General features: G+C 44.7%; 1 protein-coding gene across 2 annotated transcripts in view; it reads left to right on the forward strand.

Moving 5' to 3' along the window:
- Positions 1-18966, forward strand: part of SNUPN (snurportin 1) — a 50514-nt gene extending 31548 nt beyond the window's left edge. The window contains exons 8-9 of one of the 2 annotated variants that reach the window (XM_033167068.1): positions 1621-1701; positions 18426-18966. In XM_033167068.1, coding sequence (XP_033022959.1) covers positions 1621-1701; positions 18426-18755 — 411 coding nt within the window. In that variant the 3' untranslated portion in view covers positions 18756-18966. The remainder of the gene's footprint in view (positions 1-1620; positions 1702-18425) is intronic. The other variant, XM_033167069.1, reaches the window with a different exon arrangement.
- Positions 18967-19865: the final 899 nt, after the last annotated feature.

The raw sequence follows: 19865 nt of genomic DNA on the forward strand, positions 1-19865 counted from the left end.
CACCCTTCTTTGTCATCCATCCAGACAAGCAAGAGGCAGGATCAGAGTTCAAAGGCACATTGCAACCAGGAAAAAACACTGGGTACAAAGCAGAAACAGTGAGGGGAATGACATGGGGAGACTTCCAGGGGCCAGGCAGAGAGGCCTGTAGGTCTAAATATTTATTATTAGTAGTAATAGTATTTCCAGTTGCTAAGCAGCTGCCAGCCAGCAATGCAGCAGCCTAGTTGCGAGGTACACAATTTTGTTCTCTTCTCATTGCTAAGAATAAATTAAACATCTATGAAGCAGCTCCTCTGGCTACAGGTCTGGGAAGAATTTGGCCCCCTGCCTGAGGTTCCCCATCCCAGTGTATATGATCAATTCAGTAAATAATTACTTATCCTCTACCTGCCTTTCTTGGACACAGTAACATCTCCCAATGGTGAAATAACACCTTCCGGGCATAAGGCAAACCTTCTGGAAGATTAAATTGCATGTGCCTCCTTCCTTACTATTTGGGGTATTAGCTGACTTCATCCCTGCTTTTAATCTCCCTGTTACAAAGGCAGATGTAAACAGAAACCTACCTTTTGCCGGAGGGGGGGCTGCTTCTCCTGGTGCCTATACTGTGGGCAGCAGAAGCTGGCAGGGGCAGAATCTGTCTGCCTTCTGTACAGGAAAACTTTAGCAAATAGCACATCTCTTCAGGTTTCAGTTTGTAGAAGGCTTTGATGAGGAAAAGGAACACTGCTTGATTTGACCCACAGCGTGCTAAATGTTTAAAGGACTAACTGCTGCAACAAAATGCTGCAGCATAGGGTGCTCCTCTTCAGGATTCCTGCCAGCTATGCTCTCACTTGGACACTCGAACCTCCTTACACACACACACACAAAGATACAGTTTCCCCCTTGTAACTACACAGGGCTTCTGGTCTGGAAAGATTTCAGAAATGGCTCTTGGGATTTTCCTCTCCACTGCCAGCTGACTGCTTCTCTGGGAAACGTTGGAGAGCTGAACACCGTTTAAAGGCTTGTTGAAGAAAGAAATGTGGGTCCCCAACTCCATGTGTATGTTCTGTGTCTAACACCCATCTTCACCATCTATTTATTTTACAAAATTTGTCTGGCTTCCCATCTATCCATCCCTAAAAGTGGAACATTGGAACTTTGGCCATATATACCTCTGGGTATATATGGCGGTGTATAAATTGAATTAACAACAATATTGCTGGCTGGGCTGGTGGGAGTGGGAGTCCAAGCCCATTTGGATGGGGAACCTGTGGCCCTCCAGCCACATAGCCGATGGCTCAGCCACAAGTTATCAGAAGGCTCTCCAGTGGGAGAGCTGGGTCCCTCTGGCATGCCCCCTGGTTCTTCAACACAGGCTGCTCCTCTAAGATGTTTTGCTATGGGAGCTCCACCAAAGAGGATTCCTCCAGTGAGGGGAGCACAGCTCTTTCCTTGTGGGCACCCACCTGCAGAGCACGAAGGCAGCAGCCTTCTCAGCAACTGGTATTCAGAGATACACTGTCTCTGAATCTGGAGGTTCCATTCAGCCATTGAGAGATGAATGGAAGAGTCTCAGGTGTGAGCATTTGTAGTTCTGATCTTTCTTTTTCTTTTTTCCTTCTCTTTCAGTTTAAATTTGTGGGACTGCAGAGTTATTCCTGCACACCGGAAAGCCTGTGCAAGGTTCTGTCCACAGATTTCCCCTTTGAGGTAAGGAGTCATCTGTTGGCACCAGAGCTCTCTCTCTCTCTCTCAACCCCAAGACTAGCATTCCTGCAGCAGAAGACCCCCCAAAGAACCCGGAGAGTAGGAGCCTCAGGGGCAACAGGTTCCAGCTAAGCAATACTGCTTACTGCCCCCCTTCCCCAAATCATTAAAGTTTTCAGGACAAATAAAACAAAGTATTTCTTCATGCAGCACATAGTTAAGCAATGGAACTTGCTCCCACAGAAGGCAGTGATGGCCACCAATTTGGATGGCTTTAAGGAGGATAAAGCTCTCAACAGAAACCACAGGAGGGAAGAATGTGGCTCTTGTGCTTAGATCCTCCGTAAGGGTTTCCCACAGGAATCTGGTGGGTCCCTGTGAGGCCAGGGGGCTGGACCAGGGGGGCCATGGGCCTCATCCAGCTGGGCTCTTAGGTTCTTAAGTGGGCACAAGCTGTTTTTATTGTTTGTAATTAATAGAAGCCTCAGACTTTTGGACTACTGCAATGTGCTCTATGTGGGGCTACCTTTGAAGGTGACCCGGAAACTGCAATTAATCCAGAACACGGCAGCTAGACTGGTGACTGGGAGTGGCCGCCGGGATCACATAACACCAGTCCTGAGAGATCTACATTGGCTCCCAGTATGTTTCCGAGCACAATTCAAAGTGTTGGTGCTGACCTTTAAAGCCCTAAACGGCCTTGGTCCTGTATACCTGCAGGAGCGTCTCCACCCCCATCATTCAGCCCACTGACACTATTCTTTTGAGGGAGCAGAGAGCGTGTGTGCCACAAATATTTGGATTAGCAGGAAGGAAGAGAAATAGGCCAGTACCATGATGGCAGCTGTCGGTCACTCTCGAATGTGGCTGGGGCTGGCACAGGCATCAGCCACAGCTCAGGAGGTGGTTTTTATGCTGTTGCCCTCTAGAAGCACTCATTCTCTCCACTGGACCAAATGTTAAGAAGCATTAGAAAGGACTTTTTGATGGTAACAGCTGTTTGGCAGTGGAACAGTCTACTTCAGAAGGTGGTGAACTCTTCTTTACTGGAGGTTTTTAAACAGAGGTTGGGTGCCCTTCTGTTGGGGATTACTTAGCTGCTGTCATGAGAGCTTTTGAGGGGCTTAAGAGTGGTGGGTAAAACAGTTTTCTAAGCAAATTAGTAAAGAAGACCATCAGTTGCTGCTGTCATGATGGCTCCGTGCCACATCCAGGTTTAGAGAACAGAAGCACTGAGAGGAGCCTGCTGGATCCGGCCCACATGAGAGGAGCCTGCTGGATCCGGCCCACGGGGGCCCCTCCAGTCCAGCATCCTGTTCCCACAGTGGCCAGCCAGGTGTCTGTGGGGAACCTGCAAGTGGGATTCAAGCACTTGAGCCCCCTCCCCTCTCTACCAAATGGCATTCACCACCCTGAGACCTCTGGGTATAGGGTGGTATGTAAATAATATAAAATAAATAAAATAAAATAAAATAAAATTTCAGACGCATTGTTGCCTCCGACCGTGTAGGCAGAACATAGCCATGGTGGCTACGAGCCATCGCCAGCTCTCTCCATGAATTTATCTATTCCTCTTTTAACCAAGCAAGTTGGTGGTCATCACTGCTAAAAGAAAGGACTTCTTCATGCAGAACATGGTTAAGCTATGGTACTCAAGGCAAGTTGGGTGGCTTTCAGAGAGGATTTGGCAAATTAATGGAAGTGAAGACTATCCATGCCTCCTGGCCATAATGCCTCTGCTCTGCCTCCCCTGTCAGGCAGGAATGCTTCTGAATGCCAGTTGTTGGAAAGGGGGGGGGGCTCTTACACTCAGGTTCTGATTTCCCACAGGCATCTGATTAGCCACTGGAGACAGGATGCTGGAAACAGGTGAGCCATAGGCCTGATTCAGCAGGTGCATAGTTTGTTGTATGAATGCTGGTAATCTCTAGCTCCAGTGATAGGAACTGCCTGGTGTCTTCTGCATCTGAACAAACTCAATACCATTTGCATGAGAACAAATTAGATCCCTGACTTCTTTGTTAACGAACGTCTCTTTTGGGACTGTGTAATTAGTAAGAAATGGTGTGGGGTCATAGCTGGGAAATTCCAGGCTATAACATGTCATTCAGCCTGCTGCTTGTATTGTTTGGCAGTGAGAAAGAAAGAAAGTACTCATGGATGATGGACAGGTGATGATCTATTACTAACGGTAGCCAGGTGGGTGGTTGGCCATAAGTGGAAACAGAGAGACCCGCCGTCACTGAGAAATAGGATGAGTGGGATCTGGGATGTGCAGTAATGTTGAAGCTTGCAGATATTTTAAACACAGACAGTAAAACAAGCATTGTAGACTACAAGCCCTATCATCCCCTGAGCATTGGTCATGCTGGTCAGAGCTGCTAGGAGTTATAATCTCACAGCAATCTGTAGTCAAAACAAAATAAAATAAAAAATTCCTTCCAGTAGCACCTTAGAGACCAACTAAGTTTATTCTTGGTATGAGCTTTCGTGTGCATGTACACTTCTTCAGATACACTGAAACGGAAGTCACCAGACCCTTAAATATAGTGAGGGAGTGGGGAGAGGTATTACTCAGAAGGGTGGTGGGAATGGGTGATCAGCTGATAGGTGTGAAAAACCTGTTGACGACTGTTAGACTGTTAACGACTGCAATTGGTTCCATTTCAGTGTATCTGAAGAAGTGTGCATGCACACGAAAGCTCATACCAAGAATAAACTTAGTTGGTCTCTAAGGTGCTACTGGAAGGAATTTTTTATTTTATTTTGTTTTGACTATGGCAGACCAACACAGCTACCTACCTGTAACAGCAATCTGTAGGTTGGGGGAAAGCTGTGACTTTTTCAGACTACTGCAGGTAACAAGTCAATGCATCAGTTTTGTAGGGAAATGCTGCATGTCCATGATGCACCAAAAAATACCGGTAGGTACAGGATAATACTCAGCCCTGTAGTTTATATAATTAGGATAATACAGATAATTAGGATATTTATCCTACTTTCCCCCATTCTCTATCATTTTGGAAACTTATAATTTCCAAGGATGCTTATTGTTCAGTGTATTATTGTGTAACTATCTGTTTGAGTTTTCTCTCTGCAAAAAGAACAATGTTGGCATAAACCTGAGAAACAGACTTTAAACAGACTTTACTTTAAACACAGAGAAATAGGACTGTTTCCAGAGTAAATTGGGTCCCTGTGCATGGAGGCAAAATGGAGCCTCCCTATCCAGAGGCATTGTACCACTGAAATACCTGTGGCTGAGTGAGCAACAGCAAGAAAGGATTTTCCCCCTCATGTCCAGTTTGGAGGCTTCCTGAAGGTGGATGAGATGGGCCTCTTGCCTCATATCTGGCAGAACTTTTCTTGTGTCCTCTTGCAGCGTTCACTGCCCTGTGTCGGTTGCTCTGAGCCATCCAAAATTCTGTTGTTCTTTCTAACCCTTTATGCCTGGAACCTTTTCCCAGAACACCTCAGTGGTACTAGATGCCCACCCTCTTTTGCTCCCATTAATACAATAGTATTCCCCATTTTGCAGAGGGAGGGGCTGAGGCACAGAATGTGGCCCAGGGTCCAAAGCAGCCTTTCTCAACCTTGGGTCCTCAGATGTTGTTGGACTACAACTCCCATCATTCCTAGCCAGGATGACCAGTGGTCAGGGATGGTGGGAGTTGTAGTTCAAGAACATCTGGGGACCCAAGGCTGAGAAAGGCTGGTCCAAAGGGAGATGTTTCTCAGACAAGCAAAGTCCTTGCCAGCAAGGCAGGGGCTGAGGCTGGGGCTTTATAATGCTTAGCGGAACCTGATTGGCCCCTGGAAATCAGCTGAGAGTGTCAGCTGACTGAGCCCCATATTGTACTGCAACCTAGGTGGCGCTGTTGAGCAACACTGCTCTGTCTGTAAGAAAGGCATAGGGGACCCTGCAAATCGTGTTGGACTCCAACTCCCATGAGCCTCAGCCAGCATGGCCAACCGCCAGGGAGGATGGGAGTTACAGTCCAACAACCACTGAAGGGGCCATGGATACCCCCCCCCACTGCCACATCCCTGCTGCATGGCTTGTGGTGATGGAAATGTGGCTCTGGGTAGCCCCTTTTTAAAACAAAAACACTCCCACCCCCAATTCCTTGGTTTGAGACCAGCATCATGTCTGGCTCTAAGCATGCCTCACGCATGGCCATTTTGCTGCCACAGTTCTCGGCACAGCTGCTTCTGTCTCATCTAGAGAGTCTGGAACCTCTGGCTGTCCAGAGAGCAAAGTGCTGATGCTGCTCCTTGCCGGTGAGACCCCAGGCTTTTATGCAAACAGTAACTTCATCCATCCTTCCTGATTCAGCTGGCGTCAGTGCCGTGAGTCAGTGGGAAGGAGGCAGACGATGCATTAAATAGCTTCACAGGATGGAATAATCTGGGCTACTGAAAAGTGGAGAGGCTATTAACAAAGGCAGCGCCTTTGAGCCTCCGGATTCTGCTGCTCTCCAGGGACTTTCCTTAAGTGCCGTGATCTGGGGGGGGGGGCACTGAGGTGGGACAGTGTGGTTTGATCCTCTTCCTTTTGGAGTGACCAAGTGGGAAATCCTTCAGTCTTCTTTTTTTTTTTTTTAAGCTAGGAGAGGACAGGCATTCCCCACTTTGGAGAGTTTTTCTTTTTTCTTTTTGTGTGTGTCCCAAACAGTATAAATAGTATGAAATTGATTTATGCACTTGGAAGGGTTGAAAGTGTCCATCCTGGTAATTCGCATCAGCCAAGCCAGCTGGCTCCAGCTGTTGGGAGGTCCAGTGTGAAACATTGGTTGGAGAAGGCTGGTTGGGCAAGGTCCAAAAGCTCATGGTACAGCCAGCCCCCACCCTGAAAGCAAGCAGATTTTGGCCTGGCCAGTGCCTGAACTGGAGAAGGGCTGGCAATATGAACAACCTCATGTATATACCATCTTCTTTTCCATATGGAGGGAGGGATGCGGGATAACCATGCAGTCATTAAACAAGTGTCCCCTTTAGTTTTGGACTGCAGCCAGCATGGGCTGGGGGGAATCGGAGTCTAAGAGCTGTAGGGTGCCAGGTTGGGGAAGGCTGGCTTAAGACATAGCTGTATCGTTTTGACCTAAGGGATGCAGGTACTGAATTCTTGTAAGTATTTTAGTTTTTAATGTAGCAAACAGAAACAGTGTGTATTTTGGGAGGGGGTCACAATACTTCCTTTGCCCCTCTAGTTGAATTGTGTACATACAAAGGCAGTATTTTTCCAAATTCTCCAAAAACAGATGGGAAATAAGATGCCAAAACAATTAAACTTGTTTGGATCACATGTTCTGAGCTTTTTTAAAATACATGACTAAATGAAGGTTGCTTTGTGCAAGAAAAACTCTCAGCATCCAATTTAAAAGGTGCAAAGGGACAATGGAACCTGACAATCCCATGGGAACTGAGTGCCAGGGATACAGAAGGAGTCATGTGCTGAACCCTGGTTGATGGGTGTTGTGATGAATGTGTGGGTGTCTTCTTCTTCTTTGGCGATCACTCGTAGCAGAGTAAGATTGTCTTCCATAAACATGGTTTTAACAATGAGTCCGTAAATGACTGTGGAGGCCAATCTGGACCCACACATTCTTCCACAGTGGGGACATTGGTTCCCGGGCTGGAGTTGATCATGGTGAAGGTTTGCCAAATGTGCCTTCCTCTTAGCACATTTCTCCCTTGCATCCTGAGTTCGAGTGTCTTCAAAGTCCATGACACCTTTGGTAAAGGCTGTTCTCCAACTGGAGCACTTGCAGGCCAGTGTTTCCCAGTTGTCGGTGTTTATACTACATTTTTTAAGATTTGTCTTGAGACAGTCTTTAAACCTCTTTTGTTGACCACCAGCATTACGCTTTCCATTTTTAAGTTTGGAATAGAGTAGTTGCTTTGGAAGACGATAATCAGGCATCTGCACAACATGACCAGTCCAACGAAGTTGATGTTGAAGAATCATTGCTTCAACTCACTTATCAAACCTTTATTAGGCATTTACATGTAAAATCGCGAGAGAAAGAATCACATACAGGAACTTTAAAATATATATACACAAAGAAACAACAATTAAACTTATAGGCTGATTGTATTGTGTATTATATGTAAAATCTAGAATTTCCTTCTGTTAAAGTACTCCTTGAAGCACTGCTGCCAATAACTCAGCTACCCCCGCAGTCACCCCTTGGTCAATGTCAGAGAGACAGAATCCAACACTTCCACCATGCTGCGGTTTCAAACCGTCCAAAAGGGGGGACAACACGCGTTCACGCAGCGTACTGTGTAGTGGACAATAAAAGAGAATATGCTCTACAGTGTCTGGGACATTCAGGGAACATCTGCAGTATCTCTTGTTTCTGGGAATATTCTGATATCTACCCCTGACAAATGCCGAGGGAAAGATATTCAGTCGGGCCAACATAAATGCCCTACGTTGGGCTGGTATTATTAATTTAGTAACATAGTTGACCCTGCTATCGAGGATATTTAAATCATAGAATATAGGAGAGCAAATTTTGTTTACTGCTGCCACAATATTTTGTCTCTCAACATCCTTTAGTCTAATTTGGACATTGTGAAAGATATGTTGCTCGCTTGAATTGTACAAGGGCTCCAGCTCGATGCCTATTGATCTGATTTTATTTTCTAGGAGTTGGTACCATCTAGATTTATAGGAGTCCTTAAGGAGGTCTGAGAGCAAGCTTGATGGTGGACAGCGGAAATGGCAGCGCAGCCAGTATTTTATAGTGGTGGTCCAGGCCCAGTATTCCATTGTGTGTATGCCTAATTCTGCACATATTATTTCATATTTAATAACATTTGGGAGTCCAAGGATACGTCTCAAGAAACTAGAGTGAATCTTTTCTAAGTTGCTTCAACACTGGTGATCTTTGCTTCATTCAGTACACTGATTAGTTCGCCTATCTTCCCAAGTGATGTGTAAGATTTTTCGGAGACACCATTGATGGAATCTTTCGAGAAGTTGGAGATGGCGTTTATAAGTTGGTAGTACAATAGCTTTGTAAACAAGCATTTTGGTTTCCCTACGAATGTCCCGGTCCTCAAACACTCTGCACTTCAATTGGGAGAAAGCCGCACTCGCAGAGCTCAGGCGATGCTGGATTTCGGCATCAGTGTTGACCCTTGTGGAAAGATAACTGCCTAGGTAGGAGAAGTGGTCAACATTTTCCAATGTTACACCATTAGGTTGGATTTGTGGCGCTGCAGAGGGGTTATTTTTTACTTGGTACAGCACTTTGGTTTTTTGGATGTTGAGCAACAGGCCAAGCTTTTCGTAAGCTTCTGCGAAGATATTTAGGATGGTTTGGAGGTCATACACTACATTGTCATCGGCATACTGAAGCTCTGTGACGGAAGCTACGGTAACCTTACTCTTTGCTTTCAGCCTGCTCAGATTGAAGAGCTTTCCATCAGTTCAATATATGATTTCTACCCCAGTGGGGAGTTTCCCTTTGCCTTTGCCATGACCCTACACTTTGTTGAAGTGTAGGATCATGGCAATGAAAATAATGAATAGAGTTGGGGCAATAACACAACCCTGTTTAACACCTGATCCCACTGTGAATGATTCACTTTGAGAGCCATTGTTATCTGTGATTGTTGCTGTCATATTATCATGGAGGAGTCGAATGATGTTTACAAATTTATCTGGGCAGCCAATTTTCAGAAGGACAGTCCACAGGGCATTACAATTTACAGTGTCGAAAGCCTTAGTCAGGTTGATAAACGCCGTATACAAGGAAAACAAAATAAAAATTTTAAAAATCGTTTCAGTAGCACCTTAGAGACCAACTAAGTTTGTTGGTCTCTAAGGTGCTACTGGAAGGATTTTTTATTTTGTTTTGACTATGGCAGATCAACACGGCTACCTACCTGTAACTGGAGCCATATACAGGGGTTAGTTTTGCTCTCTGCATTTTTCCTGAAGCTGTCGAGCAGTGAAAATCATGTCCACTGTCCCCCTAGGAGACTGAAAACCATTTTGGGACTCAGGAAGGGTCACCTCAAATATTGTAAAGAGACGGTTTGCTAAGATCCTTGCAAGAATTTTGCCTGCCACAGCTAATAGAGAGGTGCCTCGATAGTTTCCGCAATCAGTTCTGTCACCTTTTTTAAAGAGATAATTTTGGCATCCCTAAAGTCTGCTAGGATCGCTTGTCTTTCCCATATTTTTTTGATGAGCTTGTGAAGTTCTGTAAGTTCAATTCCACCCACTTTGAAGATTTTCAGCAAGTATCAGGTCCACTGGCTTTGTTGTTTTTCATTTGTTTAATAGCTGTACACAACTCTCCCAGGTTTGGAGATACTGCAAGCTCATCTCTAACTTGTTTTTGCGGACTTTGTGAGAGGACCCCAGCAGCTACGGGGGAGTTGCGGTTAAGGAGATGTTGATAGTGTTCTTTCCAGCACAGTGCAGTAGCTTCTTTATCTTTTAGAAGTGTGGTACCATCTGCTGAGCGTAGGGGGCATATGCCATGATTTATTGGCCCATGGATGGTCTTTGTGGCTTTAAAGAAACTCTGTCCATCACGAGTGTCGGCTAAGTGCTGGATCTCTTGAGCTTTTTTTAACCACCAGGTGGTTTTTAGTTCTCTGGTTCTTCTTTGAACCTCAGCCTTAGCATTGGAATAGGTTTTTTTCTTAGTGGCACAGTTTCTATCTCTTTGCCAGATCTGAAAGGCCTTCCTTTTCTTGTCAATCATGCATTCAATCTAATTGTCGTTCTCATCAAACCAGTCCTAGTGTTTCTTGGTTTGCAAAAGGACAATGGAACCCGACAATCCCGTGGGAACTGAGTGCCAGGGATACAGAGGGAGTCAGGTGCTGAACCCTGGTTGATGGGTGTTGTCAGGATACCCCAGGAGGTTGCTCACAAGTAACGACAGAGTCCTCTTACTCTAAAGACTACTTTATTGTGCATACTTATTTACATTGCAGAGCTAGCTAAAAACGACTGCTCAGTCACTTACAGAATCCAGAAGTGCTCCTCTCCGGTTTCCCGCCCAACACCAAAGCCTCGGCACCCTGGGTCTCCTAGTCCCCCTACGCTGTGCCAGTGCTGGAAGCTGCAACTCTCCCTCCGATCGCGTCTGGCTGGCGGTGCTGGGTCTCTCCCTTGCATCCCTGATCGTCTGCTCCTCCTCCTCTTCCATGGGAGAGAGCTCTGGCGACAGGCTTTGAGAGGAGTCAGATGACAGCAATGGCTGGGGATCCCTGTACCTAAGCAAGACCTTCTCTTGAGGAAGTTCCCTGTCCCGATCCTCCCCCCTCAGAGGATCTCTTTCCCCTCTCTCTTTGCGAGGAGTACTCCCACCCTGGTTCTCCTCATGAGTAGGACCTCTGCCCAGGCTCTCCTCGCGAGGAGAAGGCAAATCCCTGACAGGTGTTGTGGTGAATGTGTGGGTGCAACACATATGTTATATGCACATAGAATCTTAAGAGTTCGAAGTGACCCTGAGGGTCATCTAGTTCAACCTCCTGCAATGCAGGAATCACAACTAAAGAATCCCTGACATATGGCCACTCAACCTCTGCTTAAAACCCTCCAAGGAAGAAGAGCCCTTCTGATAGTATCTCCTCTCAGTCTCCTATTTTCCAGGCTAAACATGCCCAGCTCCTTCAACCGTTTCTCATAAGGCTTGGTTTCCAGACCCCTGACCATCTTGATTGCCCTCTGCACATGTTCCAGCTTTTCAACATCCTTCCTAAATTGTGTTTTCCAGAATCGGACACAGTATTCCAGGTGTGGTCTGACCAAGGCCAAATAGAGTGGTACTTTTACCTCCCTTGATCTGGACACTACATTTCTGTTGATGCAGCCTAGAATAGCATTAGGTTTTTTTGCTGCTGCATCACAGTGTGGACTCATGTTTAGCTTATGGTCTACTAAGAGCCTTAGATCTTTTTTGCATGTATTGCTGTCAGACCAGGTGCCATCCCCCACCCCCGCTATATGTTCTGATACACATACTTTAAAGCATGCACACCGAACCTTTGTAATGATGCTACAAGCTTTGCATTCATCCAGTGAAGCTGAATGTTGAAAGGGTCAGGACAGACAAAGGAATGTATTCCCCCACACAGCTCATAGTTAAACTGTGAAATGTGCTCCCACAGGAGGTATCATGAAGGAATGAATGAATGTGATGGCCACTGACTTGGATGGCTGCTGGCCCTGATGACTATGCTCTCCCTCCATTGGTGGAGGCAACAAGCTTCTGAGTGCCACTTGCTGAAAGTTGCAAGTGGGGAGCATGTTGTTGTGCTCAGATTCTGTTTGTGGGCTTCCCAGAGGCATCTGGTTGGACCACTTCGGGAAACAGGATACCCGATAAACAGGCTTCTGAGCTGATCTAACAGGGCATTTTCTTTTTACAAAATCCAAGGTATTACCCATGACGTCTCTTGGAAGGGTCTTGGCTTGGCACCCTGGGAAGCTGTGGTTTGCCAAGAGCCCCCCATACGACACAGTGGGTTAACCAGAAGGTTGGTGGCTCGAGCCCACCCAGAGACAGTGTGGGCAGGATTCCTGCATTGCAAGGGCTGGGATTAGATGACCCTTGGGGTCCCTTCCAACTCTATGATTCTGTGATTCTAAGGTTAATGCTGCTGGTTTTGGAGGTATTGACCAAATCTGCTTCTTTCAAGCCTTCTTGCTGTCTATGCGGAGCTCTTAAGGAAAGACAATGCTGGAGCAGGAATGAGGAGCCCCCCTCACTGGCCAAAAATGCTTGCAGAGAGTTCATGTCTTTTGTCATCATTCTCGCCCCCCACCACCCAATCCTCCTAACTTCTTCCCAGCTTCCGCTGCTCCTTTTTCCAGAGTCATCACTTCCCTGCACACAAATTGCCTTTTAAAAGCACAGGCGAATTTAGCTGAAAGCAGCAAAAGCTCAAATCTTAGGAAATTCCACAGCGGGATATCAGTAAAATTCTGTTCCCCTTGGGGAGCTGAACATGAGGGGTAATAGAAAAATATTTTCTTTTCTTTTCTTTTTTTACTGCCAAAGGGGGAATGTATGTACGTGGGACTAGCAGGAGGGATGTGGAGTATTCGCCAGCTGCAGTATTGCAGCAAGAGGAAATGATGGAAAGAATTAAGGCTTGTTAAAGCACAGGATGCTCATAATTCACATTGATTGTCAGAGGAGAGGAGGGTCCTAAGAATATTAAGGATTTCTTCAGCCTGAGCAAGCAGGAAGATACAAAACACAGCCGCTCTCCCCTCCCTCCCCACCCTCATGAAGCTTTGTCCCTTCCATTTTTATTAGATTTCTTGTAAATATTAGAAGATCTGGTCACTCAGCAGCATGCACTTCCCTGACATTGTTTAAATTTCAAGGGATACAAGATTTTTTTGCGTTCTAATTTAGTGTGCCCCAAATGCCATTTGTTAGATACTTAGAAGTATTTCCTAGGTGCTGCCTCAAAATAAAATAACAGTTTGAACATTTGAGATTAACCAGTCTGGCTGGTATTATATCCATGAAACAATGCACTTTTAGAAATGGGGACATCCCTCAGAGGAAGCTACAGCAAGGGATTTGCATATGAAGTGCTTTGAACACTTGGAAGGGCTGTGGAAATGTTGATTGTTTATTAAATGTAAGAGCTTTACAGTTCAGATGAAAGGCTCATCCAGTCCAGCATCCTGTTCTCCACGATAGAAAGCTTGATGCCTCCATCAAGCATCCAACAATGGTCTCCATCATCTCCCTTTGCCCCCTCAGCAGCTAGTGTTTGGAGGTATACTGCCTCTGAACCAGGAGGTTCTATGGAACCATTATGGCTAGTAACTTGCTCCATAAAATTGTCCTAAAAGGTAAAGGTAAAGGACAGTTAAGTCCAGTCGCAGGCAACTCTGGGGTTGCGGCGCTCATCTTGCTTTACAAGCCAAGGGAGCTGGTGGTGTTTGTCCACAGACAGTTTTTCCGAGTCATGTGGCCAGCATGACTAAGCCGCTGCTGGAAAAACCAGAGCAGCGCACAGAAACGCTGTTTACCTTACTGCTGGAGCGGTACCTATTTATCTACGTGCACTTTTGGTGTGCTTTCAAACTGCTAGGTTAGCGGGAGCTGAGACCAAGCAACGGGAGCTCACCGCACCAACCTTCTGATCGGCAAGCCTAAGAGGCTCAGTGGTTTAGACTACAGTGCCACCCCTGTCCCAAAAATTGACCTATCCCCCCTTTAAAAACCGCGAACTTAGTGGCCACCATTGCACCTTATTGCAGTGAAATTCCATAACTTAGCTTTGCATTTAAGAACTGTCTTGAACAGCATAGAAGCAAAGTGATGGATTAAAAAATTAATTGCAATGTTGTTTTCTCATTCCACAGTGAATGCACTGATAGGGCTTCAGCAAAGGCTTTGTAGAACCAATCGTCAACAAAGTAGGGTACTATATCTTTAAAACGCAGTTTACAAATTGGACTTAATAGAACCTTGTTTTTTAATTCTCACATAAGCATTATTATGCCTGGGAAATGTCTAATGGTGTCTCCATATTGGACAGAAGCAATAGCATAGCTAATCTTGTTTTGCAGGCAACTCGGCCCCAATGGCAAATGTATTGTGGAAAACGCTTGTAGAATTAGGAATTGATCATCACTTGCTGATCTTAATACAGAATTTATATTCCTTTAACATCTGCCAAATCAAACTCAATGCCAAAGGTCACCTTTATTCCAACATCCTGAATACGAAAGGTGTAAAACAAGGGTATATTCTTACCCCTTTTCTTTTTAATTTATTTTTATCAGATCTTCCAGAGCACATTGAAAAAGTAGAATCACATGCCCCCAAAATCAATCAAAACCCGGTCCCATTGTTACTGTATGCAGATGATGTGGCCTTATTATCTCTGATGAGGATAGGTCTGAAGCGTCCTTTTCTCTCCCTGGTTTCCTATTGTGAAACCAATAAATTTTCAATAAATTATGAGAAGACAAAAATTCTGGTCTTTCTTCTGTAATTCCCAGAAATTAGAGAAATGGAAAATAAGAGGACAAGAAATCCAAGTAAAGATGCACAGATATCTTGGAATTTTATTCCAGAACAACTCAGGTTGGTCAAACCATTACACAAGTGCTATGAAACAGGCAAAGTGTACCACCTCAACAGTAGCTCATTTTTATTTTCAGAAAGGTAACCAATTTATACCAGCTGCTATTCAGAGTTTTCAAGCTAAAGTGTTGTCCCAGCTACTTTTTGGGATGCCAAGTATATACTAGTGATTTAGATAAGATGCACTCAAGTTTCTTGAGACGTATCCTGGGGCTCCCAAGTTCAATCAAGTATGAGACAATATGTGCAGAACTAGGTATACACACAATGGAATATTGGGTGTGGGCTAGCACTACCGGTAATGGTTGTGTTGCCATTTGTGTTGCCAACCCTTGAGTCTGCTCTCTGACTTAAGGACTTTTATAAATCCAAATGATTCCAACTCTTACATAACAAAATCAGTTCTATTGGCATTGACTTGGAACTCATGTATAATTCAAGTGAGCAATATATTTATCACAATAGTCAATCCAGATTAAGGGACATTGAAAAACGAAACATCAAGTCAGCTATAAATAAAATTTGCTCCCTCAAGTTCTGTGGTTTAAATACAACAGATAACAGGGTCACTTATATTTCACAATTAATAATTCCAGTCCAACGTAGGGCCTTTATGTTAGCCCAACTGAACGTTTCGCCCTCAGCTTTTGTCAAGAGCAGGTATTCAAACATCCCCAGAAAATGATAGACATTGTGGATGTTCTTTGAATGTGCTGGACGCTGTAGAACATACAGTGGTACCTCGGATTAAGAATTTAATTCGTTCTGGAGGTCCATTCTTAACCTGAAGCACCGCTTTAGCTAATGGGACCTTCCACTGCCGCTGCGCCGCCAGAGCACAATTTCTGTTCTTATCCTGAAGCAAGTTCTTAACCTGAAGCGTTATTTCTGGGTTAGCGGAGTCTGTAACCTGAAGCGTCTGTAACCTGAGGTACCACTGTATTCTTTTCTACTGTCCATTGTACAGTCAGCTACACAAGCGTGTGCCATCCCCCTTTTTGAGTAGTCTAACATCACGGCATGGTGAAAATATCAGATTCTATCTGTCTCACCTTAACCCGGAAGTAACTGCAAAGGTGGCTGAGTTTTTTGTTAATAGTATCTCAGAGTGGTGAATAGCACTATTTAGTGGGAAGAAACTCCAATGAAAACCCTCGCTGTTACATATTTTACATGGCTCTTTATTTGTATGTATTTTAAATATGGATGTTTGATGATGGCCTATATTTGTAATGCCTAATAAAGGTCTGGTGAAGTAAGTAAGGAAGGAGGCAAAAGTCTTTTGTTTTCTCATTATATCCCAACCCATGGGGACCTTGCCAGATGGTTGTGCTGACAGGATTATGCAGGCAGCTTTAATGACTAAGCAGCACTAGTTACAGGTAGGTAGCCGTGTTGGTCTGCCATAGTCAAAACAAAATATAAAATAAAAAATTCCTTCCAGTAGCACCTTAGAGACCAACTAAGTTTATTCTTGGTTGAGCTTTCGTGTGCATGCACACTTCTTCAGATACACTGAAACAGAAGTCACCAGACCCTTATATATAGTGTGAGAGTGAGGAGGGGTATTACTCAGAAGGGTGGTGGGAATGGGTGATTGGCTGATGGATGTGGAAAACCTGTTGATGACTGTTAACGACTGCAATTAATCCTAAAGGAAAAAGCAAGGGGTGAGATGGCTAAAGATAGCATTGTCATGTAACAGCTACTTTTGAAGTAGCTCCTACTTTTGAAGTGTTCTCCTACTGGTTTCTCTGTCTTGTGATACCTGATATCAGATTTATGGATAAATGGACTTAAATCTGATATCAGGAATCTCCCAGGACATTCGATACAAGATCTCAAAGTAGCTGTCTAAATACAAAAGAATTTCAGAAATAGACTGGAAAGAGAAGTTGCTTAATTGCAACTCATTACCAAACTCGTGCTCTGGTCCATGGGGTCACGAAGAGTCGGACACGACTGAACGACTGAACAACAACAACAACAACCAAACTCAAAACCATGGAGAGACCTTGTCTGAACAAAGACATTGGATTCTTATCTCATTATACATGACAAAACTTAGTTGGTCTCTAAGGTGCTACTGGAAGGATTTTTTTATTTTTTATTTTGTTTTAAGCAGCACTAGATATCCAGGTACCTTCTCCTTAAGCTGTTAGAATTGCAAATACAAAAACCAATCATGTATCTAATTAAAAAAACAACCCAAGTGTGGGGGCAGGGGGTGGGGTTGGAGCTTTTTGCAGAGAGACTTTTGGCTAGTTGAGGAAAAGCCACTCATGTGATGGCGTACTGTCAGGGAACAGTCAGCACCCAGTGGGGCGGTGAAGGGGCTGTCAAAGGATGGAGAGCCCCAGCACTTCAGGGATAGCAGGGGGACTTGCAACAGGAGCAACAGGAAGGAAAGCAGCCCAGCAGAGAGAGGGCTGGGGATGCTCCAGAGACCCAACACCCACTCAGTGGATTACGCAGGGGTGTGAAACGTAAGGAGGGAAGGAGGAGACCAGGGGTGCCCAAGTTCTTATGTTGGGGGCGCTCCAGAAAAGCGCCACTGCCGGGATCTGAAAGTGACTAAGGTGGTCATGGACTTTTGAGCTCTGCACTGTATATATCTGCACAATAAAACCTGTAAATATACAGGACCTGAGTTGAGCCTCTTTACTCGCGAGGAACCACAGCAGAACCCTTACAGCATCCCGGAAGTCCTCGTAGTTCCTCAAGAGTGGATAGAGGGAGAAGTGACTTTGCAGCAGCTTCTCACGCTCAAGCAAGGGGGCACATCAGTGCGTCACTACTGGTCCCGGTTTGCGATGCTCATGCATAAACTGGGGTAGGATTTGAATTCAGAGCCCATGCAAGCCCTTTTTAGAATGGGGTTGAGCCCAGAGGTGAAGGACAAGCTTTCGCGAGGGGCCAGGGCGCACTCCATGGATGAACTGATACGCTCAGGTATCAAGGTCGCACCTTGTCCTTCCAACGGTGCCGCAAAGTAAGCTGGCCTCTGTAGAGTTGGAGCTGCAGTTAGTAAATTATATATTGCCAGGGGCTTGGAGGACCCTGAAAAATTCTATGCCGTTTGGTGGGATTTTATCTTACATACAAGAAAGACAGACTCACAGAACTCCCTCTCCATAGTACACAGTGAAATTTGGCTTTTCCTGAGGCTTCCTGAGGGTCTTAAGTTCTTTACTAACCTAATAGGAAGTCTCTCCTAGCTGTACTGTGCTGTTTTTATGTACTTCTGCCATTTTTATTCTGTTGATTTGTGTGATTTACTTCCACAAAATAAGGGTGGAAATTTTAAAAAGGAGTAGGCTTTTTTAAAAGAAGAAAATTGCCATTATTTTAAAAGAGGCTATAACTGATTCCCACAGCAAAAGGGGTGTGCTTTGAATCCACAGAATATCCCAATTGTCACCAGAGGCATACCCATAGGGCCCCCTCTTCTCCTGTTGAATTTAAGCTTGAAAGAAGCATTTCCTTGTAACCAATAGAACAGGAGGTGAGGTGGGATGCCCACAGCACTTTCTCTCATTTTTCAAAAGGCAGGTTACCACTGGAGCAACCTATCAGGCCATAGACTGTATAGACCCAAGGCTGCTGCCTACCTGGTTTCTCTATTCTCTTCCCTAGGTGGACGGGCTCCTCTTCTATCACAAGGAAACTCATTACAACCCTGGTAGCACCCCATTAGTGGGCTGGCTCCGTCCGTACATGGTGCCAGACATCCTGGGCATACCTGTCCCCCTCTGCCCACTAACGGCCAAGCCAGACTACGCGGGACTCCAGCTACAGCAGATCGTGGAGCATAAGAGGAGCCTACAGCAGGCTGCCGAGGAGGATTCCTCCAGTGTCAGCACGGCTTCCCAGGACGGCCGCTATGAACTGGAACACCTGTCCACACCAAAAGCAGAAGGCTTTCCCTTGGCTCTGAGGGACTCTGCGAGCAAGATGGAGAATTGATAGGTAGCCCGGGGTGGCTGCTTTTCTATGTTGTTCAGGAGAGCAAAAGAAACTAACATGGGAGCAGCTCTGTTTCGACAGCACTTTGGGTAGAAGGGTGTCCACTTCCATAATAATTCTCCAGGCATCACAAGTTATTTGGCTGAGGCCTGAGATGTAAATCCTAATTGCTAGCAGCAGGGTTTGTTTAAAAGAATTAAAGCTGTGGAGCCGTCCTGTTCAGAGGCTTCTGTTGGTGAACTCATTCCGCTCTCTGATCAGTAGCTGCTTAAAAAATGAAGTGAAATCACACTTTGCCAAGGCAGCCACCCTCCTTCACTTCAAAGCAGGAGCAGCAATGAAGCCTTCTATTCCATTTCCTTTTTTATAATCAATTTTTATTAAAAGTTTTAGAATACAATAAAAGCAAAACAGAGTAAAAATAAGAAAGAAAGAAAGCATAAAAAGAAAATAAATTTAATAAGAAAAACAAAAACAAGATTATATCATTAATCTTAGTAAGCCATCCCAGCCCTCCCCTGGGCACTTACCCCTCTTCCCCCAACCTCCCACCCTGGGAGATCCTCTCTACCCTGCCTTTTCCATCCCTCACAAAACATAAATATTTAGGTATGCAAAAAAAGAAAGAACAACATTTAAAAAACAAGAAGAAAGATTAAAAGAGAGAAGTAAAAAGAAAAAATAAGAACTTCTGATTTCCCCATCTGCCAGTTTTGTGTATGATTGTTCAAAATGTTCAAAATATGCACTCCATGATAACATCTAGCTGTATGCCAAGATAATAGCCAGCTGTTTCTCACTTTGCTAGTTGGTGTTCTCCTAATCTTCAGTCCCAGCATCTCCCGTTCATTCCTTTTTTCACCCAAAAAGTCCAAAAGAGGCTTTTCTTGTTATTATTCAATGTCAGTGATAATCCTTCTCCAATCCAGTATGATAAATTTCTCTCCAAGGGTTCCAACAAATCTAAGCAATATAATAGTCTAATTATTTACTTGTTGAATCTTCATTAATTGTACCCAAATTCATGTATTCCATTTCCTGTTGGCCATGCTTCTCTATCTTAGATAATAAATAAAGTCATCATTTTTCATTTTTTTCTGCACACCAATC

This window comes from Lacerta agilis, chromosome 13, assembly GCF_009819535.1.
Source record: "Lacerta agilis isolate rLacAgi1 chromosome 13, rLacAgi1.pri, whole genome shotgun sequence".
Lineage (NCBI taxonomy): Eukaryota > Metazoa > Chordata > Lepidosauria > Squamata > Lacertidae > Lacerta > Lacerta agilis.